This window comes from Chamaea fasciata, unplaced genomic scaffold (genome assembly GCF_029207755.1).
Source record: "Chamaea fasciata isolate MVZ Bird 193981 ecotype frontalis unplaced genomic scaffold, bChaFas1.0.hap1 SCAF_4, whole genome shotgun sequence".
NCBI classification, from domain to species: Eukaryota; Metazoa; Chordata; class Aves; order Passeriformes; family Sylviidae; genus Chamaea; species Chamaea fasciata.
The window spans coordinates 51,242,409-51,266,558 of record NW_027094089.1 but is presented as its reverse complement, the minus strand read 5'-3'; the positions used below and the strand labels follow the sequence as shown (position 1 = coordinate 51,266,558).

General features: G+C 42.8%; 1 protein-coding gene across 1 annotated transcript; it reads left to right on the top strand.

Moving 5' to 3' along the window:
* The first annotated feature begins 13,754 nt into the window (after positions 1-13,754).
* Positions 13,755-23,882, top strand: NANS (N-acetylneuraminate synthase). Its single transcript, XM_066181532.1, has 6 exons — positions 13,755-13,940; positions 15,278-15,493; positions 19,307-19,406; positions 19,669-19,823; positions 20,881-21,147; positions 22,123-23,882. The coding sequence occupies exons 1-6, from the start codon at positions 13,809-13,811 to the stop codon at positions 22,330-22,332; spliced, it is 1,080 nt and encodes a 359-aa protein (XP_066037629.1). The 5' UTR covers positions 13,755-13,808; the 3' UTR covers positions 22,333-23,882.
* The last annotated feature ends 268 nt before the right edge of the window (positions 23,883-24,150 follow it).

Below are 24,150 nucleotides of genomic sequence, written 5' to 3'. Positions count from 1 at the left end.
TCTGTTAATGGGCCCATCAGCACCTTTGCTACACAGCTCACAGATAACCCCCTCCTGGACTACCTCCTGTTAATAGGCCCATCAGGCCTTATCACATGACTCACCATCCCATTGTGAGATGCTCCACCCAGAGGGAAGAACCAAGCATTCCAGCCTGGATATAAGCTGAGACTCTGAACACCAGGGGGGCGCTTACCCACTGGATTCCCAGAGGACCCAAGCTACCAGACCTTTCTACAGGATCACTGCTTCAGGAAGACCACCTTATCTGGACTGCTTCCATCACTACACTCAGGTTGTATTCTGACTCTGTCAGTCATCTTTTGTATTATTGCATCTATTCTAGTTTACTTTCTTTCTTTTTTTTTTTTTTCTATTAAATTGTACCTCTGACTTGGAACCTCTTATTTGTTTTGCCTTCAAACTACTACATTTTTTGGCGCCCAACGTGCGGCACAAGGCACTGAGAAAAGTCAGAATTACAATTTTGCATTGAAGAAGACACCTGTTCGCTATGATGCTCAACATGCTTACATGTGTCTTACATGTATCTATCTCTCTATATTTTTCCACAACTGGGGCACTATCTGCCGGTCTTAATGCTCCTGCATAGACCAGGGTATGGTACTAAAATTACTTTAGTGGTCTATTATGTCCATTGCTTGATAAACTCCGAGGCAATGAACATCATTCAGAATATACACCCACTTTTGTTTTCTTGTTCTGGTCTAGGATGCTACATCTGGGGCCTCAACAATCTCACCCAGCCCCTGTGGGGAGGGGTGAAGAATGATTTTTTCCAGCTTTTCAGGCATGACACAGCAGTTTTTGAAAATATGGAGTACCCTCTGGATGCCAAGGACAGCATGATGTTGTTGTTAGTCCTGCTTTGTCTTCTCTGCACGGCCCGCACCATGCTTACACTACCTAGTGTGATACAGCGTGTTCTGGAGGAAGAGGGAAAAAGAAGCAGAACAACAATATCAGTGTCTACACAGAGTGTCACAGAGGCAAAAGGAACCAAAGGCAAGGCAACAGTGTCCTCATCTACACAGACCTTCACAGGGGAGAAAGGGACTAAGGGTGCCATCAGCATCTCCACACAAACCATCACTGAACCGGAACAGCCTAAACCAGTAGCAGTTGCCCCCGTTCAGAAGAAGAAATCAAGGACCAAATCAGTCTGCATAGTGACTGATGAGGGTGCAGCAGGACCTTCACAATCAGCAGAAGAGACAGAGCCAGAAATCATCACTCGCTCTCTGTCTCTAGGTGAGCTGCGTGACCTGCGAAGGGAATTCACCCGCCAGACCAACGAGTCCATCCTGACCTGGCTGCTCCGCATCTGGGACGCTGCAGCCAATGACACCATTCTGGATGGAAGTGAGGCCAGGCAACTGGGATCGTTGTCCCGGGATGTGGTCATTGACCAGGGGATCGAGAAAACACAAGAACCTCTCAGCCTCTGGCAGCAACTGCTAACAAGTGTGAAGGATAGATACCTTTGTAAAGAAGACCTCCAAGTGCACCAAGGAAAATGGAACACAATAGAACAAGGTATCCGATGCCTGAGGGAATTGGCTGTGTTGGAGATCATTTTTTCAGAAGATGAGAGATTTCCTAAAAACCCAGATGGTGTCCAGTGCACATCACGGATGTGGTTGAGATTTGCACGGCTTGGACCCGAGATGTACTCACGTTACCTGACAACACTGCAATGGAGGGAAGGTGAGGACAGGGTAGGTGTCTTGGCTAATAAACTAAGAATTTACGAGGACACTGTCACTGCTCCACTTCGTACCCATGTCTCGTCTGTGGAAACAAGCCTGGCTGAGCAAGTCCGGAACTTGATTGAAGAAGGCCATCAGAAACTGAAAAAAGATCTTAAGGAAGAAATTTACCATATCCAACCAGAGCCAATGAGAGTCTCTGCCATTAGGAGCAGGCACTCCCCAGCCAGGGAGAGAGGATACACACCACGAGGTAACCTCTGGTCTTTTCTTCAGGAGCATGGAGAAGACATGAGGAAGTGGGATGGAAAACCCACCTCCTCCTTAGCAGCTCAGGTACGTGAACTGAAAAGAGAAACACCTACTACAAAGACCCCATCTAGAATCAATGTTGCTCCAGTCTCTCGTGCACAGAACTCCAGATGGTACAGGAATGATGATATGACTGATCCTCTTGAAGGGACCTCAGAAACATATTTACAAGAAGAGAGCAATGTACGCCATGACCAGGAATAGGGGGGCCCTGCCTCTAGCCAGGTAGAGGAAAGGGACAATCGGATCTACTGGACTGTGTGGATTCGATGGCCTGGAACATCTGACCCACAAAGATATACGGCTCTGGGTAATACCGGTGCTCAGTGTACTCTGATGCCATCAAGGTATGTGGGAGCGGAATCCATTTCCATTTCTGGGGTGACAGGAGGATCCCAGGAGCTGACTGTACTGGAAGCTGAAGTAAGTCTAACTGGGAAAGAATGGCAGAAACACCCCATTGTGACTGGTCCAGAGGCCCCATGCATTTTGGGCATAGACTATCTCAGAAATGGATATTTCAAAGACCCAAAAGGATACCGCTGGGTTTTTGGCATAGCTGCTCTAGAGACAGAAGGCATCAGAAAACTGAGTACCTTGCCTGGGCTCTCAGACGACCCCTCTGCTGTGGGACTACTGAAAGTTGAAGAACAACAGGTGCCGATCGCCCGAGCAACAGTGCACCGTCGGCAATATCGCACCGACAGAGACTCTGTGGTCCCCATCCATAAGATGATTCGTGAGCTGGAGAGCCAAGGGGTGGTAAGCAAGGCTTGTTCACCCTTTAATAGCCCTATATGGCCTGTGCGTAAGTCCAGTGGAGAATGGAGACTGACACTGGATTACCGTGGCCTGAATGAAGTCACACCACCACTGAGTGCTGCCGTACCAGACATGTTGGAGCTTCAGTATGAGCTGGAATCCAAGGCAGCAAAATGGTATGCAACCATTGATATTGCAAATGCCTTTTTCTCCATTCCTCTGGCAGCAGAATGCAGGCCTCAGTTTGCCTTCACCTGGAGGGGCGTGCAGTACACCTGGAACCGACTGGCCCAGGGGTGGAAGCACAGTCCCACCATTTGCCGTGGACTGATCCAGGCTGCACTGGAAAAGGGTGAGGCTCCAGAACACCTGCAATACATTGACAACATTATCGTGTGGGGAAACACAGCAACAGAAGTCTTTGAGAAGGGAGAGAAGATCGTTCAGATTCTCCTGAAGGCCGGCTTCGCCATCAAGAGGAGCAAAGTCAAGGGACCTGCTCGAGAGATCCAGTTTCTGGGAGTGAAGTGGCAAGATGGATGGCGTCAGATTCCCACCAAAGTCATCAATAAGATCACTGCAATGTCTCCACCTACCAACAAGAAGGAAACATAAGCTTTCCTAGGTGCCATAGGCTTCTGGAGGATGCACATTCCCGAGTATAGCCAAATCGTGAGCCCTCTCTACCTGATTACCCGCAAGAAGAACGATTTCCACTGGGGCCCAGAACAGCAGCAAGCTTTCGCCCAGATCAAGCAGGAAATCGCTCATGCGGTAGCCCTTGGCCCAGTCAGGACGGGATCAGAGGTGAAGAATGTGCTTTACTCTGCAGCCGGGAGCCATGGTCTGTCATGGAGCCTTTGGCAGAAGGTGCCGGGTGAGACTCGGGGACGACCACTGGGATTCTGGAGCCGGAGCTACAGAGGATCCGAAGCCAACTACACTCCCACAGAGAAGGAAATCTTAGCCGCCTATGAAGGAGTCCAAGCTGCCTCAGAGGTGATTGGTACTGAAGCACAGCTGCTTCTGGCACCTCGACTACCGGTGCTGGGGTGGATGTTCAAGGGAAAGGTTCCTACCACACATCACGCCACCGACACCACGTGGAGCAAATGGATCGCCCTGATCACGCAGCGCGCCCATATTGGAAACCTGAATCGCCCTGGCATTCTGGAAATTATAACAAACTGGCCTGAAGGTGAGACCTTTGGATTATCATCTGAAGAAGAGGAGGAGCAAGTGACACGAGCCGAGGAAGCCCCACCATATAACGAGCTATCGGAGAGTGAGAGACGATATGCCCTTTTCACCGACGGTTCCTGCCGAATTGTAGGTGCTAACCGGAAATGGAAAGCTGCTGTATGGAGCCCCACACGACGAGTTGCACAAGCTACCGAGGGAGAAGGTGGATCGAGTCAGGTCGCAGAGCTTAAAGCTGTCCAGCTGGCTTTGGATATTGCTGAACGAGAGAAGTGGCCAAGGCTCTATCTCTACACTGACTCGTGGATGGTGGCTAATGCTCTGTGGGGATGGCTGGACTGCTGGAGAAAGGCCAACTGGCAGTGGAGAGGGAAACCCATCTGGGCTGCTGAGATTTGGCAGGACATCGCCACCCGAGTAGAAAGGCTGACCGTGAAGGTTCGACACGTGGATGCGCACGTACCCAAGAGTCGGGCTAATGAAGAACATCATAACAACGAGCAGGTGGATCGAGCTGCCAAGGTGAAAGTATCTCAGGTTGATCTAGACTGGCAGCACAAAGGAGAATTATTCCTAGCTCGTTGGGCTCATGATGCCTCTGGTCATCAAGGGAGAGATGCAACATATCGATGGGCTCGTGACCAAGGGCTGGACATTACTATGGACAGCATCTCCCAGGCTATCCATGACTGCGAGACCTGTGCTGCAATCAAACAGGCCAAGCAAGTGAAGCCTCTGTGGTATGGTGGACGATGGTCAAAGTATAGGTATGGGGAAGCCTGGCAAATTGACTACATCACCCTTCCCCAAACACGCCAAGGCAAGTGCTACGTGCTCACCATGGTGGAAGCAACCACTGGATGGCTGGAGACCTACCCTGTGCCTCATGCTACTGCCCGGAACACCATCTTGGGCCTGGAAAAGCAGGTCCTGTGGAGACATGGCACCCCTGAGAGAATTGAGTCAGACAACAGGACTCATTTCAAGAATGGCCTCATAAGCACTTGGGCCAGAGAACACGGAATCGAATGGATATACCATATCCCATACCATGCACCAGCTGCCGGGAAGGTGGAACGCTGCAATGGACTGCTTAAAACTATCCTTAAGGCACTTGGCAGAGGGACCTTCAAAAATTGGGAACAGAACTTAGCAAAGGCCACCTGGATGGTCAATACCCGAGGGTCCATCAATCGAGCTGGTCCTGCCCAGTCTGAATCCTTGCACACAGTGGATGGAGATAGGGTCCCTGTGGTACACATAAGAGGTATGTTAGGAAAGACTGTTTCGATTAATCCCACCTCGGGCAAGGACAAACCCATCCGTGGGGTTGTCTTTGCTCAAGGACCTGGTTACACTTGGTGGGTGATGCAAAAGGATGGGGAAACCCACTGTGTACCACAAGGAGATCTTATTTTAAGTGAGAACTGTGTGTAGGATTTCATTATATATATATGTGTGTGTGTGTGTAGTTTAAGGAAGGTATTGATTTGGGATGATGTAGATGGTAATAGAATAAGGGGTGGATAATGTCCTGGGTTGAAGTATATTCTATCACCCTCTTCATGAACTGTGGAAACCAGGTGAGGCAGTGCTCCCTGCCTCCTCCACTCTGGCTTATCTTCTGTTAATGGGCCCATCAGCACCTTTGCTACACAGCTCACAGATAACCCCCTCCTGGACTACCTCCTGTTAATGGGCCCATCAGGCCTTATCACATGACTCACCATCCCATTGTGAGATGCTCCACCCAGAGGGAAGAACCAAGCATTCCAGCCTGGATATAAGCTGAGACTCTGAACACCAGGGGGGCGCTTACCCACTGGATTCCCAGAGGACCCGAGCTACCAGACCTTTCTACAGGATCACTGCTTCAGGAAGACCACCTCATCTGGACTGCTTCCATCACTACGCTCACGTTGTATTCTGACTCTGTCAGTGGTCTTTTGTATTATTGCATCTATTCTAGTTTACTTTCTTTCTTTTTTCTTTTTCTATTAAATTGTACCTCTGACTTGGAACCTCTCATTTGTTTTGCCTTCAAACTACTACAGATGACTTTTTGTCCGTTCTGATATTGGAAATGGTATCCAGGATTAGTTGCTCTATCATCTTCCCGGGGGCTCACCTGAAGCTGATTGGCATGTTTCTCTGATGATGTTCTTTTTTGACTTTCTGGAAGATTGGTGTGACATTTGCTCTCTTCCAGTCTTGAGGAGCATTCCCAATTGCCATGGCCTTTCAAAGGCCATAAAGGGTGGACTCTAAAAGACATCAGTCAGCTTTGTCATTGACGGAGTATGTAAGGCCTACTTGTTTATGTGCTCCTTAAACTGGTCCTTCTCCACCCAGGGAAAGTTTTTTTTGCTCCAGACAATTTCTCTAGTTCAGTCTATTCCTCTGGTTGCAAAGTCTTGAGATTCTTGACCGTTAGGATTGTTTTATTGCAACAGACCTAATAAGGTGCTCCAAATTTACTCATACTCCAAGGTGGAGACTTTGATTTAGGTGCATAAAAACAGAGTGTAGAGATAGGTGTCTTTCTGATAGTCGAAACAGTAGTATGTGTCTGCATGGATCATTTCGTCCTCAGAAACACAAGAAAAACTAGAACTCGGCTTTTGATGCCTTACCATTTGTTTTCTGAGGAGTATCTGCTTTGCTACAAGGAGTCAGAGGACATGCACAGAAAAAACTCTCATAGCATGTTGCATTTCTGTAAAGATGGTGAAGTTAAGATTTTTGTGATTTTCTAAGAGGTGTATGAAATAATAACGGAGAAGGTGCTTGAAGGGTGCCTTTTAGTTCCTGGTACAAAACTCATTCATTATCAGGAAGAAAAAGCCCTATGAAGGGACAGAAGGAAAAATTACCTATTTGCAAGTATTTCTAGAACACATTTGCAAGCCGAATCATTGATTCCCCTTTTCAGGATAAAGGATTATTACCAAAAACAAACAAACAAGCAAAAAAATGTTACTATGTAGAACTGCTGAAGCCTGCAAGAAGCCTCAAATTCCTGCTTTATTAAATTTGCTTCATCTACTCTTGTCTGGCATCCATGCCAACAAGGAAGATGATTGATGTCATTGTGAGGCCACTCAATCATGTTTGAAATTCCATTTGGAAGGGTTCCTTAAGCCTGAATAAGGGCAATTACCATTCATATCTTCAAGAACCAGTTCACAGCAAAACCTTTTTAATTCCTCACTAGTGAAAGATTAAACAGAATCTCCACAAAGCAGTGACACATATGTTTGACTTCATAGTTTCTTCTTGTTGTAGAATGTGCTGCATGTGAAGTTATTACATCCAAAGGAAGACTTGTCATCCTGCCTGACAGAATTGTCATGAGAGAAAAATTAGTTCTCCACAGATGATAACTTCCTAGCCTGTCTGAATAAAGTGTTTGCAACAGTGTAGGTAATAAGCACCTCTCTGTCCTAGAATCTCACGCTCATCTTCTCTGACATAACTGAAGAGACCTATTTAATTTACAGCAGAAATTGTAAATTCCCCCAACACCATCTGAAGTATTCAGTGAAATTTTTTTTCTTTGGTAGTATATTTGAAAACATGTTCAGTAAATTAGTTTCCAATTAAGTTTTCTAGACAATCTGTATTACACCTTTGTTCTACAGTTTGGATTTGAAGGTTACTTCACAATACATTGTCTTAGTATTTTAGTATCACTTCTGAACGTGGAACTTCTGCACTCCTAAGGTAGTAAAACTATTTGAAATATTAGCAAATAATTTATCACTACTTCCATGTATTACAGTCCTGTTGGCTTCCTTAGAAACAATGAAGCAGTGGCCTTTTCTGGATTTGATTTACAGACACAAAAGCATTTCATGAGGTGCAGAATGAGTATTTCACCTTGCCCAAACCCAACACAGGTCACAAAAAGTTGAGAAGAATCTAACTGCGTAGAAAAACCTCACACAAAGAAGTATAAATAAAAATAACTCTTTAATTCTATTTCTGCTGTAAACTGCTTTTCAAAGTGTGATTATTTTTTTATGATTTAATTGAACCTGAAATAAATGACAGCCCCTTGAAATACAGGGATTGTTGAAACCCATACTGAATAGAAATCACAATTTACTGCGGACTGTTGCAAGGTAAGGAAGTTGAGTTAAGAAGGCTCTGGTAGAAAGGAAAAGAAAAACTTTATTGACAGGTATTTTTCTTTTTTCCTTTTAATTAGCATTTTTAGAAGAACATTGAAAGGTAGTTTGACTATATGGAAAACTGGGTAGTCAAGAGTTTTTGAAGCTCCTTTGAAGCTCTTGCATCTGCCAAGATTCTCATCTCCCTCCTAAAACAGCAACAGGTTTATGACTGAATTCCATACAGAAGGTGAGATATTGCATCACTTTCCCCTAAGTGTCCAAGTAATCTACATTCTGAACACATAGAAGGCACCCAATCAGCTGCCTTATCACAAAATACATTTACTTGACTTTTTTTTCCCCTGGGTAATAAAGGCAGTAACATCTACGTGAATGCCTATTTTTTCTGTCAGAGTTCAGTTTTCTTTCTAATACTTGCAAGTGTTAGATGTTAGAGATCTATTTCCTTGCAACACCTAGACTCTGATCTGCTGGAGGAAAGTGACTGGATCCAGATGCAAGATCCTCTACAGTGGGTACTTGTGACTAACATATACAGACCAGCTGAGAATGGGCTTGGTTATGACCTCAGTCCACAGGCTGTAGTGATGAGTAGGTAAACGATGAGCGATGTCAGCCAGGCAGGCCAGGAAGCTGAGATGTATACTGGCACTCCCACAGCACTGCTGAGGCAGGACTGACAGCCCCAAGCTAAGCTGACAAACAAACATTTTGTTTCTTCTCACTGTTTTCTGTGTCATGGGTTTCTGCATCACACACTTTCAACTGTTCCTCTGACAAGAGATGTATTATTTCTGTCCTATGGCTCTCCCTTATGCCTTTTATAATTGTGTGGAGGCTTTTAAAGTAATAATTTACATTTACACAACTCTCAGAAAAGTGAGAGTATTAGTCCTCTCCTTCTCTGCCCTCAGTTTACAGAGTGTACTCTCTTCCCTCCTCTGCTCGTACAGAGTAGAACTGAAGTACAACCAGATTGGAGTGGATGGTGTCTACTTATTCCAAATGCCAATTCAGAGATGTCAAAGACCAGATATTTTATACAGGCATTGTGTTGGTTCAGCACATTTCTCATACTGATTTGTAGCTGCAAGAATTCAACAGATCTGTAAACTAAACAATAATGCCTTGAACAAGCTAGCTGTAAGAATTCAGTTTGACAATTAGATGTGAAAAGCTTATTTTAGTGATTTGCCGAGTATCACCCAGCAGTGTGGTGCCAAAAACAGTGAATCAGAACTGGCTGATTTAGGGACCAGCTTTCTCTTACCTAGAGCTTTGGTCACGGTTTCCCTGCTGTCTTATAAAACACAGGATATACAGACTAGGACAGTCACCTCCACCATATCTGGTGCAGTCTGGGGCAAGATTGCTTTTGAGGAGGATATGTTACTGACTGTTCACTAAGTATGCTGGAAGAGGCAAAAATGATGACTGAAAAATCCTAAAACTAGCAGCCTCTGTAATTTGAAGGTTGTATAGCCCTAAATATGTGCTTTGTGTCATATGTGTTGTTAAGTCAAAAACTGCAAGCCAGTGCACCCACTCCAGTGATACACACAGGATTGGACCATAGAGATCTCTGTTCCTTCAGTTCAGGAAATAACTGAAGGAGAGAAGACAGTTGTGCAGAAGGAAGGAGAAAATATACTGATGGTAGGCCTCTAGCTATGTTCTAAATCTTTACAATTTTGAATATGTTCTAACGGATCATATTCCTTCACTTGTGATTTTTTAGGGGAAAAAAGATTATGTTTAACATCATCTGCCTTCTTCTCATGTAAAACCCCTTATTTATAGCCCCATTTGTCTCATATTATTCACAGCACTATGGAAAGGCTCTTTGAGTTTCATGATTCAGTCCCCTCAGCTGCTATTTCCAGCAGCATTTCTCATGAAACCAGTATCCTTTAAACTTCCCTGTCCCCCAACTTTCAGTCCAGCTTCTTATGCTCCTCAGATTTTTGGGCTTCACAGCATTGTCAGCAATCCACTGGCCCAGTATCTGCCAGTACCACTTTATTCTGTCACTCTTCCCTAGTTTCTCCTTACATCTTTTCCCGTTTGAATCCCTTCCTGCCTCACATCATCCCAGCCTCCCCTCCCAAATAATGTATGCAATCTTCATCTCTCACTTCTTCCTGTGGAAGTAGTTTAAACAGTTATTTAAACTCCACAAGATCTGGCGAAAGGACAAGTCAATCCATTACTGTAATTTACTAAACTGTTAGCACATCTGGACTCATTTACAGTACACAGGCTTGTTCTTAAAGTTGCATTAGAAAGTTGGTCAGAGCAAAAGGGAAACATGCTGGTTTCTTAGCTTTTCAAACTTGTGTGAAAACTAAAATTCAGATATTGGGCTGAAATAAAGAAAATCTGCAGATATCAAATTCTTGCTGTCACCACAAGATGTACTGTCTGTCACTATTGTCTGGATGGCCCCATAAAAAATTACACTGTCATTGCTAGTAAGAAAACTAATGCTAGCATTGCAAGGCCACAAGAACTGTGAGTAGTTAGGTTTGTTATTAGTGTGAGTGAATTTACTCAGTGCAAACTGAAGTTGGGTACCTTTTGTTATGATCTAGAATTTAAGTGTGGGATAATACTAGAGACCTGGAAAATATGTGCAAGGCGAAAAACAGAGGCCACAAGACTATAAACATCTCACTGGCAGTCACTTCTGATTCTTGAGGAATAATCTTAAGAGCTGAGAACGCTGCTTTGGGCATAACAAGGAGGACAAGGAAGCAATCAAACAAGTGCATATAGTTTATGCACTGTTTATGAGTAAGACAAATAAATTATGTGGCCCTGGGAAGTTAACACCTCCAGAACTGCAGAGTATATCATCCAAGGAAAGGAGACCAGAGAATTAAAATTCACTGACAAACTCAAGATTTTTGAAATGTACTAGATCTTGATATTTGCAAGGAATTGCTGCTGGCAAATGGTTGTCATCACTGTATCATCATGGAATTTTCTTCCTAAAAACTATGTCAAAGCTGCAAGTACATCATCTGTTTCAAGGAGCAAGGCTCTTCAAATGTCTTTTATCATGCCAGGCAAGTTTTAGAGCTGTATAGAAGTCTGTATCTGAGTGCATAAACTACATGCACTTGTCTCAAGCTTTGTAACTCCTGAATAAAGCATTACTGCATATAAATTCAGCTTGCCTAGTGTGATAACCATCAGTGTGACAACCGGCACACTGACAAGCCCTGAAATGGTCAAGCAATTGCACTAAACAATCATTGTAGGGCCCTTCCAGCTGGAAGTATTCCATTGTATTCCATGTATACTTCTCATTACTGCCCATAAATACATCCATTAAATCCTCAGCATGAGTTGGCTCTCCCACTGAAGTAAAAGACAAACCTGCAACAGAACCAAGGTTTTAAACATCACACAGGACCACAGAGTTTCACAGAATGCAATGTTGGAAGTGTTGTGGCCAGAGCTTCATTAGGAAGTGCTAGGGAGTGTAAAACTGCCTGAGTTGGAATAGTTCAGTTTCTGTACTATTATTATTCGTTTCTTTCTTTCATGCTTTACATTAGAAATATATATGTGTGTGTATATATATGTATGTATGTACGTACGTATGTATATGTATATATGTGTGTGTATATATGTATCACTGCATATAATCGTACCTTTAATTCTACTGCTTTAATAATAATTAAAAGCACAGGGGCTCAGTCTTCTATCATTTTTAGGCTATAATACACAAAATATTATTCTGTCATTGCAAAATTATTCCAGAAGTTAATTACTTGTGTTCTGAAGGCATTTTTTTCTGCTTCTTTACCTGATGATTGAATAATGAACTTGCCCCAGGAAAGAAGGGTGTGTCTGTTCTGTGGAAATGGTGGTAAATGTTTGTGCAGGAAGAACCTAGAGCACCTAAGGAACTACAAGAACAACTGGGCTTTTGTCCTCAAGCCATGTAGTTTAGTTGGAGAAATGTCTCATGGGATAGGTGGTTTATTAAACTGTAAGCTAAAATTCAGTGAGACGTAGCACATTAGAGGCTTGCTTCAAATACTACAATTAAGAAATGCTTAATGAGCTGCTCTTTCAATCAGCAAGCTTTTGGAGTAAACTTCATTATAATTATTCTCAGTATTTATATACATGCAGTATTAAGGTTACATTCACAAATTGTTTGCATAGCCAATATTGAGTGTCAGGTGTTTTCATAAAGTGATAGTTAATGTTTAGTATCCCAAAGTTCAACAGTATGGCTTTCAATTCTAGTTCCTGAAATTATACTGTTGTAGCCCATGTGTGGTTCATCAGTAATTCCTGCAGTACAGTTTCAACCTTCTATTTTTTCTCTGGAAAAATGTCATAAAAACATTAAGAATGTATTACCTATTGCATAAATGCAACCTTTTTTCAGGGACTGTATTTTACTCAGATCTCTTTCTGTAACAGTCACCCCTAAAAAAACTGTGCCTGCATTGTATCCACCTGTGACTGTAGTCAATGTAATTGACCAGTAGAAACGGTATGAGTTCTGTTGTCAGGAAACTTTCTCATCTATGAGACACCCTCAGGCAACTGACCTGTTTCTAGAGAACTGTCTGGTTTGATACAGATACAAACATTTTTCATCATCTGCAATTCTTGGTCACACAAAGAAAAAAAAATTATGTGATGTTCTCACCATAATTTATTAAATTCAGCACTTTGTAAAAGACAGCATCCTTTTTGAGAACCACTGGCATATTGCAGAGTATCGCTCATCAAGGCCATTTCTGATTTGAAAGGCAATTTCTTAGGCTATCTCCCATGTAGTACTACACAGCTTAGAGTCTGCTGGTTGTGTTCAATCAGTCACTGCAGTCTACCAGAAGGATGCAACTCTCCTCGGGGAACAGTCAATACCAGCAAAAATAATTACTGTACTGTAACTTGTTGTGTGTCAATGAGCCCTTGAGACTCAACTCAGCTTCATATCCCTCATCAAAACAAAACAAATCCGATAAAACAAATGAACAAACAAACAACCACCAGACATGTACCACAAAATCGTAACAACTGAAATTACTGATTTTCAGTTCCATAAAAAACCTCACAGATAGGCCCAGAATGTCACAAGAGTATCTACATGTTAGTCAGAGAAGGATTTTGGAGTAAAATAATCTCAGAAGTGGCCTTAGCCGTTGCTTCACCATTTATTTCATCCAAGTCTCTTCAACTCTAGAAAGCAGAGTGCAGTGTGCTGGGGTTCGGGTCCTCCTGCCGTGCCTGCAGTGAAGAGGCCAAGAGGAAATGACCTTAAGGTTAGACAAGGGAGATTCAGATTAGATACCAGAAAAAAAAACTGTCCCTGTCAGGGTGGTCAGGTCTGGGAATAGGTTTCTTTGGGAGGTAGTGGAGCAACCATCCCTGGGATCTCGGGTGAAGCAGCTGGTGTGTATTTCGCGGAAAGCCGCAGCCGACGTCGCCGCGAGCAGCGCTCCACAGCAGGCACAGCTCGGGAAGCGCTGAGGGCGCGGAGCGGCTGAGCCCCCTGCCGACGCCGATCGGTGCTGCCGGGAGGAGACGGGGCGGGCCGGGAGAGGCGGCGCCGATCGGTGCTGCCGGGAGGAGAGGCGGAGGGGTCGGGAGCGGCGGCGCAGTCGCGGAGGAGCCGTGGCGTTGCCGCCATCTCACCATGGTTCGCGAGTTCGAGCTGTGCCCCGGGCGGCGTGTCGGCGGCGACCAGCCCTGCTTCATCATCGCCGAGATCGGGCAGAACCACCAGGGCGACCTGGAGATCGCCAAGCGCATGATCCGCATGGCCAAGGTGCGCGCAGGGGGAGGCGGGTGAGCGGGAGAGCCGGGGTGCGGCCGGGGGACGCACGGGAGGGTTTGTTCCAAACACAAATTGTCTGCAGGGAGACCGTTGCATTTGACTATGATGAAGGCTCTGGAGCGCTTGTCCTGTGGGGACCGGCTGAGGGAGCTGGGGTTGTTCAGCGTGGAGGAAAGGAGGCTCAGGGGTGACCTTACCACTCTCCAAACTCCGAGAGGAGCTCGTAGCCAAGTGGGGGCTGGCCTCTTTTGCCGGGCAGCCAGTGACAGGATGAGTGGGCATGGCCTCAAGCTGTGCCAGGAGAGGTTAAGGCTGGAAATCAGGAAGAAATTCTTCGCAGGAGGGCTGAACAGACATCGGAATGGGCTGCGCAGGGAGGTGGTGGAGTCGCTGTCCCTGGAGGTGTTCCAGGAAAGGCACTTGGTGCCATGATCTGTTTGACAAGGTGGTGTTCAGTCACTTCAAGGTCTCGATGATCTCAGGGGTCTTTTCCAATTAATTCATTCTGTGATCTTGTGTCATGGCTGCAGACCCGCAGCTGGGGCATGAGTTCATGGGGAATTTAGGAAGTCTCAGGCAGCTGCTGAACCGTCTCTAATGAAACTCAAGTTTGACCTGGTTGACATTAGGGCTTTATTGCATTAAAGCTTGTGTCATACAGTAAGACAGCCAAACTGCTTTCAAATTTGATCCATTAGATAGAAACCCACACATCATCACAGCTCGGGGCATGGTGCATTCAGTTCTGTGATTGGGGTGTAAGTGGACGCTGCTGTAATGAGGATATATCTTCACTATTTGACTTCAAGTGAATTATTATTCCCGGTGGTGTGCAAGAGGTTTCTGGTGCTGGTGATGTGATCTAGGGGGTAACTGTGGTGATGCTGGGTGGATAGTTGGACTGGATGATCTTAAAAGTTTCTTCTGGCTTTGATGATTCTATGAATTTCAGATTCATAATCCTTATTCCACAGAATCCTGTGTCCTTCTTTATTGTAAAATTATCAGTGATAGCTAATCTGGGAAAAACACCACAGAAGTCAACTCTTTGAATAAGCAGTATGCATAACTAAGTAGTTTTGAGGTTTTATATGATTTCTCTCAGTCGCTGCTCTACTAAGTGTATCGGGACTTTGAAATAAAAGGGTTAATGTGTGTGTAGGTCCACAGTCACTCTGTGTTCATTACCATTTCTGTGATTGCTGTGATGATAATGTGAAAACTCCACAACAGATAAGCACATCAGTTACTCACTCCTTGCATTCAGAGTTAGGTTGAGTGCAGTTTCACTTGCACTTCCACTCAGTGTGCACCAGCTTGTTTTGCAGGACTGCGGAGCAGACTGTGCTAAGTTCCAGAAGAGTGAACTGGAGTACAAATTCAACAAGAAAGCCCTAGAAAGACCCTACATCTCTAAACACTCCTGGGGAAAGACCTATGGGGAGCACAAGCGCCACTTGGAGTTCAGTCATGACCAGTATAGAGAGCTAAAGAAGTATGCAGAGGAGATTGGCATTTTCTTTACTGCTTCTGGCATGGATGAGGTATGTAAGCTATACTGGAATGACAAGGGGAGTCTGGCTGTTGTTTCTGTTGGGTCTTATGTGTTATAGTTCTTACATATAAAGAATATATGGACAATCAATTTCTAACTGAGAGAATTAGAGTAATCTGCCAGTTCATCTCTCTCTACAATGGTTGGCTGAATATTTTAGAAGGCTAGAAGACTTGCCACATGTGTTGAGATACTTACGCACAGTAAGTAATATTAGGGGCAAGGCTTCATTTTGACCTTCATAAACAATTGAGGCTTTGAGAGTGTAGGTCACTTTGGCAATCAGATTGCTCTCCGGTGTTGTCTCATGTGTTGGTTTCAAGCATATCAAACTTCCTTCTGTATTTAAACTAGATTCCTTTCTTGATCTAATCCCGATTATTTCCCTCTTTTTTTCCTCCCTCCTTGCTATTTGCTAGACCCCTGCAATGTTTCTAAGCAGGAGAAGTGTTTATGCCCGTTTCTTTTACTAATCTCATGGACAGGCTCAGCACCTTGCCCTGTTACTGCTGAATCATTTACTGATTTTTGCCAGAGGGCCCTTGACCAGTCAGTCAACAGCGTCACAACTCCACGAAACTCCTGCTGCTGTTCCCCTTAAGACATGTATACTTGTAGCTGTTGTGTGTTGTTTGCCCCAGAATGATGGTAGCAACAGTATTAACAAATGCAGCACACAGCTGAAATGTGCAAGCTCTAAAGGTAAGGTAACACTTCAACTTCAGTACAGATGAGATGTCAGAGATTCATTTTTCTTTGTGGCCAAGAAAATACAGAGAACCAAATGGAAAGAGACCCTACTAGACACTCTTGCATATAGCCAGCAGAGCAATGTCCCTGGCTTTCTCCAAGTAGACATATCCAGGATAGGACAAGGGTGTGATTTATTCAATGTTTTAAGGCAATCTACTCAGTGTCTCACTCTTGGAATCAGAGACAATTCCTGATATATCAGTGTTATTCTTACTTCTTATAATTTGTTCTCCCTCCTCATGTGATGACAGACAAATATGTTTTGTGTATATGGCAATAGCTCAGTGCCAAGGATGCAGAAATAGATCTGTGAAAAGAGTGTGGTGATGTTTCTTTTATTATTATCTTCGTGTCTAGAAGACCTGCTGAGCAACACGTCCTCCTTTAAGGAAGGAGTAAATGAACCCAGGTGTCTTGGACTTCTGTATCTGGGATCTTGAAGACCCACATGCCTTTGGGGACTCCTTTCTCTGATATTAAAACCTCTGGTTCCTAACGGCTGTAGTGCAACACAAAACACCTTTTATAGGCAGAAGCTAAGATCACTTTCTGCTGCTGGGATCCCTCTTTTTCTCTGCTGTGCTCCTTTGTATGTGGCTTCATCAACTAATTAACAGATCTGATACATGTTTGTGCCTCCTTTTTGAGCAGTAATTACGTTACACAGCTCCTAAGAATTCTGGTGGCATTTCTGCAAGACAGGGGTTTGGAACTTAAGGAGAATATTGCATAAATTGACGTTAAAAGTCTTTGAGAATTCATTAATTTCTGAAAGGTTTTATACATTAACTTCAGTAAATTGAACATAATCTCTGGAAGTCCAGTTAAGTCAAAGAGGTTAAACTGTGTGTTTAACTAAATGAGGAAATTAATGAAGTGATATGTGAAATAAGTACAAAGGTTATGAATAACTTCTTTATTTATTCTGTTCCAGTGTGTACTGGAGACAAAGCAGGATCTCATTGAACCACTCCCTTTAATGTCATTCCTGTAATTTGAAATGACTTCCTGGTACTTGAATCTCTTAAAGAAGAGCTGCTAATTTTGGAGAGATATTTACCTAATAAAGAGTGGCCTTAGATACAAGGTCTTCCTGTCATACTTAATTTTTGGCCATCTCCTGAGATAAGATCTGTGCCTTTTTACTCTGGAATACCCACTGTCTTTATGCACAATGCATCTGAATAAACTATATTAGATAGTAAATAGAGAGATGTTATACATTGCAGGTACAAGAAATTGAATTTCCATCATACTGATGAAAGAAAAACTAGCCTGAATAAGATGTGGACATTAGCATTCTTTCTCTAGCAATAAGTAAATTTAACTGCAACAAGGAAAGAGCTGAAGAAATTAAAAGTGTTTGTGGGTAGTTGACGACAGGGGACAAACATAACTATTTCATTATTTTCCCCAGAGGTGAATGGAGGATTTAAATACCTCTTGCCTGTGATAGATTTGGAATTTAAATTTTCTTCCAATAAAGTACTAATTTTTAAAAGGCCACTTAATGATGTAATACCTGTTTTCAGAAAGCCTCTAATACTTCTTGATTTGTCTTCAGTATAGCACACATATTTTTAGACAAAGGCAGAGTATAATTGGCATTTAAATAAACAGTTTTACAGTCTTTGCCTTGGCATATTTTATTGTCTCATGTCTCTCCTAAAAGCAAACTCATTTTGGATTTACATTTTTGGGCACTTCTGAGTTTTTTACCTGGTGCTTATTTAATATGCTCATACTAGTTTTCAGTGTGATGAATCTGTTCTGCTACCTGTAGCTTAAAACACTCTGTGGCTTAATACTTCTGACCTGTAGGATGTGTGTGGCAGGACAACTGTGTGTGTGCTTGTAGTATATTTCTTCTTCAACAGGCAGACTTCCATCTGCAGGTAGTTGCTCTCTCTGGTAGTGTTTTAAAAAATAGAGAAAAAAGTTCATCTTTAAGTGGAGGTGGAGCTCACTTACAAGCAGCAGAATGTACAACTGGTGTGACCAGCTGTGGTGAGAGACCAGAGACTGCCTGGAGACAATGAACCCAGTCAAAAATCTGCAGTATAATAGAAGCATGAAAGAAGGCATCTGTCTAGGTGTAGATAGACAGGTGTCTGCCAGGGAAGATTGGAGTCTCCCTTGGAATGTAAGCCCTTCCCCCCCTTTCCAAATTACTATAAATTTGCAATTAAAAGGGTGGCAGGTGAAGATTTTGGGAATAGGTATAGCAGTTCTTTACTAGGGATATAAAAATACAAATGTTGTAGTACAGAAGAATAAGCAAACAAACAAGAAATCCTAGAAAACCCTGACAGAGTCAGAAATGCAACTTGTCCCCCTGTTAGTCAGGGTGTTGGAGGCAGTCTAGAGGAACTCTTCCTGGAGTGGCAGATGCAGTTCTGTTGGAGTAGAGATGGTCCCATAGAAAAAAAGGTCTAGTAATGGTGAGATGGGTCTGGTCTTCCTCCAGGAATCCAGTGGAAGACCTGATGATTGGTGACACTTGTGACTCCTTTTATCTAGGTGAAGATGGTTTGGGTCCTCTTCCCTGGGTAGAGCATCACACAATGGTATGATGTAATGTGTCATGTCATTGGTGAGCTTTAATGGTCCATTAACAGAAGATATCCCCATGGGAGTGGTGGAAGAATGAACAGAGATTAGCAACACTGCTCCACCTGGTTTTTAACAGCTGGCTTGTTATCAGAGAAGGCAGTTACCCCCTCTCTTCTGGAGTTACAACAGATAAAGAAAAATCTCCTCAAACGGGTTTCAATAGATGGAATAGAATAAACATTTTTTTTGTTTACAAAACTCAAGACAGCATCATAATTATACTCCACCTGGAGGGAAATCAGAAACTAATATTGTCAGGATAGCAAATGTCACTTCAGGAGCAGTGGTTTTAGGGGAGATGTCTATAATACTGACCTGCTTAATTAAGCTTTGGGTTTGCTATGTTAAAGGGTTGTTCATTTCCAAGAACCGTAGTTCTTTATCCCTTGATCCAGCAGAAGTGGAGTGTTAAAACAGTGATTTCTTTTCCTTGTAGATGGCTGTGGAATTTCTACATGAACTGGATGTTCCATTTTTCAAAGTAGGATCAGGAGATACAAATAATTTTCCATATTTGGAAAAGACTGCAAAGAAAGGTAAGCATTTTCTTGGAGCCATCTTGGTGAACATCACAATTTCTCAGTAGCTCAATTATTAGATTTTTCCTCCAGTGCATTTTTGGGAAAAAATCCAAAGTTTCTTTAAAAGAAACTCACCCTCAGACCTTGAAAAAAAAAAGTTTTACCCAACATTCTTTTCTAGTTTTACTGAATAATTTACTTGAAGTAAGTAATTTAATCTTGGGTTGCTTTCTTGTAGACCTAGGACAAAACATTGTGCATATTTTCTAATGGCTAGGTCGCCCAATGGTGATTTCCAGCGGGATGCAGTCGATGAACACAATGCATCAGGTTTATCAGATTGTGAAGCCCATCAATCCAAACTTCTGCTTCCTGCAGTGCACCAGCGCGTACCCGCTGCAGCCAGAGGATGTCAATCTCCGTGTTATATCGGTCAGTGAGTAACCCAGAGCCTGCTGTGGGTAGGGGAGCAAAAAAGGGCTGTGTTCTTTTACTGGAATACACTTCCAGGTCTTACGGTGTGCTGGAGCTTGCTTCTCAGACGTTACAAGATGTTCCTCTAATTCGCAATGCAAGCACTGAAGTAAAAAAGATCCACTGGGTCCTTTCTTAGCAGAACTCACCTTTGAGGAATATGAGAAAGGATATTACTGGAGTGTTCAAAGTTCAGCAGAGGAAAACATGACATGTAGTTGACCATTTAACCCTCTTGTTTATAGCACTAATAAAAATCATGTAGATTGTTATCATAAAGAAGTGATTAAAAAAAAGTGATAAAAATAAAGTGTGCTTTAAGTGAGAATGTAATTCTAAATAGGGAGCTAGACCAGAAACTTCGTTAAGAAAGCATCTTGTGACTATCAGAGCAATGAAGAAAATTGATTAGACCATACTATAGTTTTCTTCATTTGAAATATTACCAGGATACACCAAAGAGCAACGTAAAAAAGTTTTCCCAAACTGGCCAGTGTTCAAGCACCACCTTAGATCTATGCACACATAGTATATTATTTTTAATAGAATGGCACATGGCTGCATTTAAGTGCCTTTAGAATTTGTTGACTGTCCTCTATGCAGGCATTAAAAGATTGCTTCAGATTTTAAATACAATCTGAAGAAATCTGTTTAGGATACAGGGATTAAGTTTAACCAGTCCACTGGGTTCTTGGATGAAAATAGGATACTACTACTGTTACTTACACTGATACAGGCTTTGAAGACCCTGAATTGTAGAACTGAATTAAAAGGAGAAACATAAGTTGTAGAAGAGAACGTGCTTCCTTTTTCTTGTCAGTATTGATAATATTAGTCAAAATTGGAACATAGTGTTGGTAATGCAGTGTGACTTGTTAAATTTTAAAAGTTGCATTCTCTGCATAACCAACTGCTTGTTTTATGGCACAATATTTGTCTGCCGCAGTTACCGCTGTTAAATTTGTCTTTGAAACTGCTACCTTGGTAATTCAGACCAACTCTGTCGTGATTCAAGGCATATCAGTCAGCTTTTCCTGATATCCCCATTGGTTATTCGGGACATGAAACCGGCATAGCCATTTCAGTGGCAGCTGTTGCTATGGGTGCTAAAGTACTGGAACGCCATGTGACTCTCAACAAAACATGGAAAGGAAGCGACCACCAAGCATCTCTGGAGCCAAATGAACTGGCAGAGTTAGTGAAAGCCATCCGTACTGTGGAAAAAGCAATGGGTTCTCCAATCAAACAACTCTTGCCTTGTGAAATGGCTTGCAATGAAAAGGTAACTTTTGATTTTGGTTTGTGTAAACCTGCAGCTAATTTAGACCTACAGCTAATAACTCTGTATTCAGATAAATAGCTTGCAAATTGTTTATTGCAGTAGTTTATTGCAGCATGCAATCATGTAGGTTGGAAAAGACCCATGAGGTCATTCAGTCCAACCTAACACCAAGTCCAGCTGCTATTGTGTGTTCCTAAGTGCCATGTCTGCACATTTTAAATAACTCCGGGGATCATGCCTCAGCTGCTTCCATGTTCTAGACTGTTTGAGTGCTTGATAACCCTTTTAGAGAATTTTTCCTGATATCTGGTCTAACCCTCCCCTGGCACAGCTTGAGGCCATTTCCTCTTGTTCTGTCAGTTGCTGCCTGGACAAAGAGATCAACCCCCACCTGACTACAACCACCTTTCAGACAGTTGTCAAGAGTCATAAAGATCCCCTCTGAGCCTCCTTTTCTCCAGACTGAGAAACCCCAGCTCCCTCAGCCAGTTCTTATAGGACTTCTGCTCCACACCCTTCACCAGCTTTGTGGCCCTTCTCTGGATTCACTGCGGCACTTCAATGTCCTTCTTGTAGTCAGGGGCCCAGAACTAGACACAGGACTCAAGGTGTGGCCTCACCAGTGCCAAGTACTTGGCAATAGTAATGGGAATATTATCTTATGATTGCTTATGAGCTGCTTTTACATTAAGCTAAAATACCAGTCATTTTAATCAGATTCCCTCCATTGTGATTTTGAAAAATTCCCGTTGAGCCCCTGTCCACTTTCAGAAAACATCCACATGTTCCTGGCAGCCTAGTTACAGTGAAGGCAACTATGCTAAATGAATCTTCATTTGGAATAAGTAATGGAAAAGGTAGTTCTACACAACGTGTTCTCAAAAACTGCAGAATATTTTTTATCCTTTTTTGTTATACTAAGCTACCAGTGCATTTAACTTAAATATTGCTTGGGTTTTTTTTCCTCCCCTGTAGCTGGGAAAGTCGGTGGTGGCGAAAGTGGCAATTCCTGAAGGTGCAATATTGACACTTGACATGCTGACGGTGAAGGTGGGAGAGCCAAAGGGATTTCCCCCAGAATCCATCTTTGACCTGGTGGGCCAGAAGGTTAAAAAAAATATTGAAGAAGATGAAACCATCACTGAACAAGCAGTGGAAAATCATGTAAAAAAAGTGAAGTGCTAAATCAAAGCACTCCATTCCATATTTCTCCATGTACTACCACACAATGTGTTTGAGAATAGCAGCATGGTATATTAGAAGAAAGGGGTGTAATTATGAGGGTGCAAACAGGTTAGGATTTTCAGGTTTTCATTAGCAAGAGGTTTCAGACACAAGGGGATATAAATTATGAAGATTTTATTAGAAACTGTATAGCACTGTGCCTAGGAAATACCATGATGCTCTCTTCTCCATTCCACTTAACCTAGAATAATTTGGAGTTTTGCCAAATGCAAGACCACAGTCTGCTGCTTTCCAGCTTCCCTTTTCTATTAAGAATACAGTAAATCATGAGAATTTTGTCTACACTTTGAAATGTTCTAGCTCTGTATCTTTCGATATTCCTTTCTTCTCTGCCATTTGCCTCACCCTGTGATAGCAGGACTCTGGTTGGAGTTAAATACAGATAAGTGAAAGTTTACATACACTGAACACAAAACTACAAATTCAGCTTGGATGGATTTTTTTTTAAGATGAAAGTCTTAAAAGTGTCAAGATGAAGCAGTGGTTTGCAGGAATCTGTATTCTGTGGGAAAATGGGCTTCTTGAGAAAGCTAAGTCCTCTAGACAGTACCAGGAAAGGAAGCATATGGAATATTTAAAAAGGTCCCATTTAAGGGGCAAGAGAGGCTTTTGTGAACTGAAAGGCCAAAAGGCAAGCCAGAGAGATTGAGCAGGGAAGAAAAGTAGATCTGAGATCAGTCAGTGGAAATAAGCTTAACCTGTATTTCAGAAATTGTGAAAAATGTCTATTACAAGTTGAATGAAGCCTAGAATATTGATTCTGCAGAGCATTTAGACGCCTCTTTTTGGACCTGGGGTGCAACTTCTCAGGTAGGAAGCTAAATGCTGGTGAAGCTTGAGCAGATTTTTTTTTCTGTACTACCGTGCAAATCCTCTACATGGGGGTTTTTCTCTCAACACTGGTGTGTGAGATGACTGAGGCTGACTGCCTGACTACATCACACCATTAGGCTTCAGCACGATGGTCAGTACACCTTTTGGGTGCTCTGCTCTCACATTCCAGCTTCTTACTTTTCAAGTGAGAAATGCAATCCCACACCTATTGCCTCCTGCTTTTCACTTTGACCAGAAGGGAGCCATATGGCGGTAGCTGCAAATGAGTCATTCTCCAATTACCTTGCTTAGCACAGAATTGGTTTGCAATAATTTATCTGCTTTTTTTTTTCTGTGGAGGAATCATTTACCTACACTTACTAGGTTACATGGAACTTGGTACCTTTTGATCATGAGTTGGTGAAGTATCTTGAATTTGGTGGTGAGTGACTTTGTACCTGTAAGCCGTTTACTTTCAAAATGTTTACCCTTGTGCAGTTCTGAGGATATTGTATTCATGTCTTTAAATGGGGAAGCAGAGGTTGAGTCATATACTTGTCCCTATGTGAGCTGCGACTGATGCAGTATGCTTGCCTTACATTAAAAAACTACTCAATTGTTAAAAGATCTTTTTTTTCAATTTCAGATTTGAAAAATAAATTTGGCTTATAAAACAAGCTCTTGTTTCTGCGTTTCAGCCTATGGTCAGACCTTGCCTTTGCCAGCACTAGTGATGCAGGGCCTTTAGTATTTGAGCACTGTAAGATTACCTGACCAGTTTCAAGTAGCAGTGGTTTTCAATCTTTACTGGGCTGGTCCTGGAGACTGCTGTAAGCAAAGGCTCCAGAAATGTCCAGGAGTTTAATTAATGTATTGGTGGGGGGAGAAATATCCATATAAAACTTGCAGGCTGTGTCCCCTGGTTTTATGTTAACGTTGTAAATT

Bases quoted from the DNA above. Each gene is read 5' to 3' on its own strand.
- NANS (XM_066181532.1), top strand. From the start codon at position 13,809: ATGGTTCGCGAGTTCGAGCTGTGCCCCGGGCGGCGTGTCGGCGGCGAC. The intron at 15,494-19,306 runs GTATGTAAGCTA...TTTTCCTTGTAG, and splicing joins CTGCTTCTGGCATGGATGAG to ATGGCTGTGGAATTTCTACA. The intron at 19,407-19,668 runs GTAAGCATTTTC...TCTAATGGCTAG, and splicing joins GGAAAAGACTGCAAAGAAAG to GTCGCCCAATGGTGATTTCC.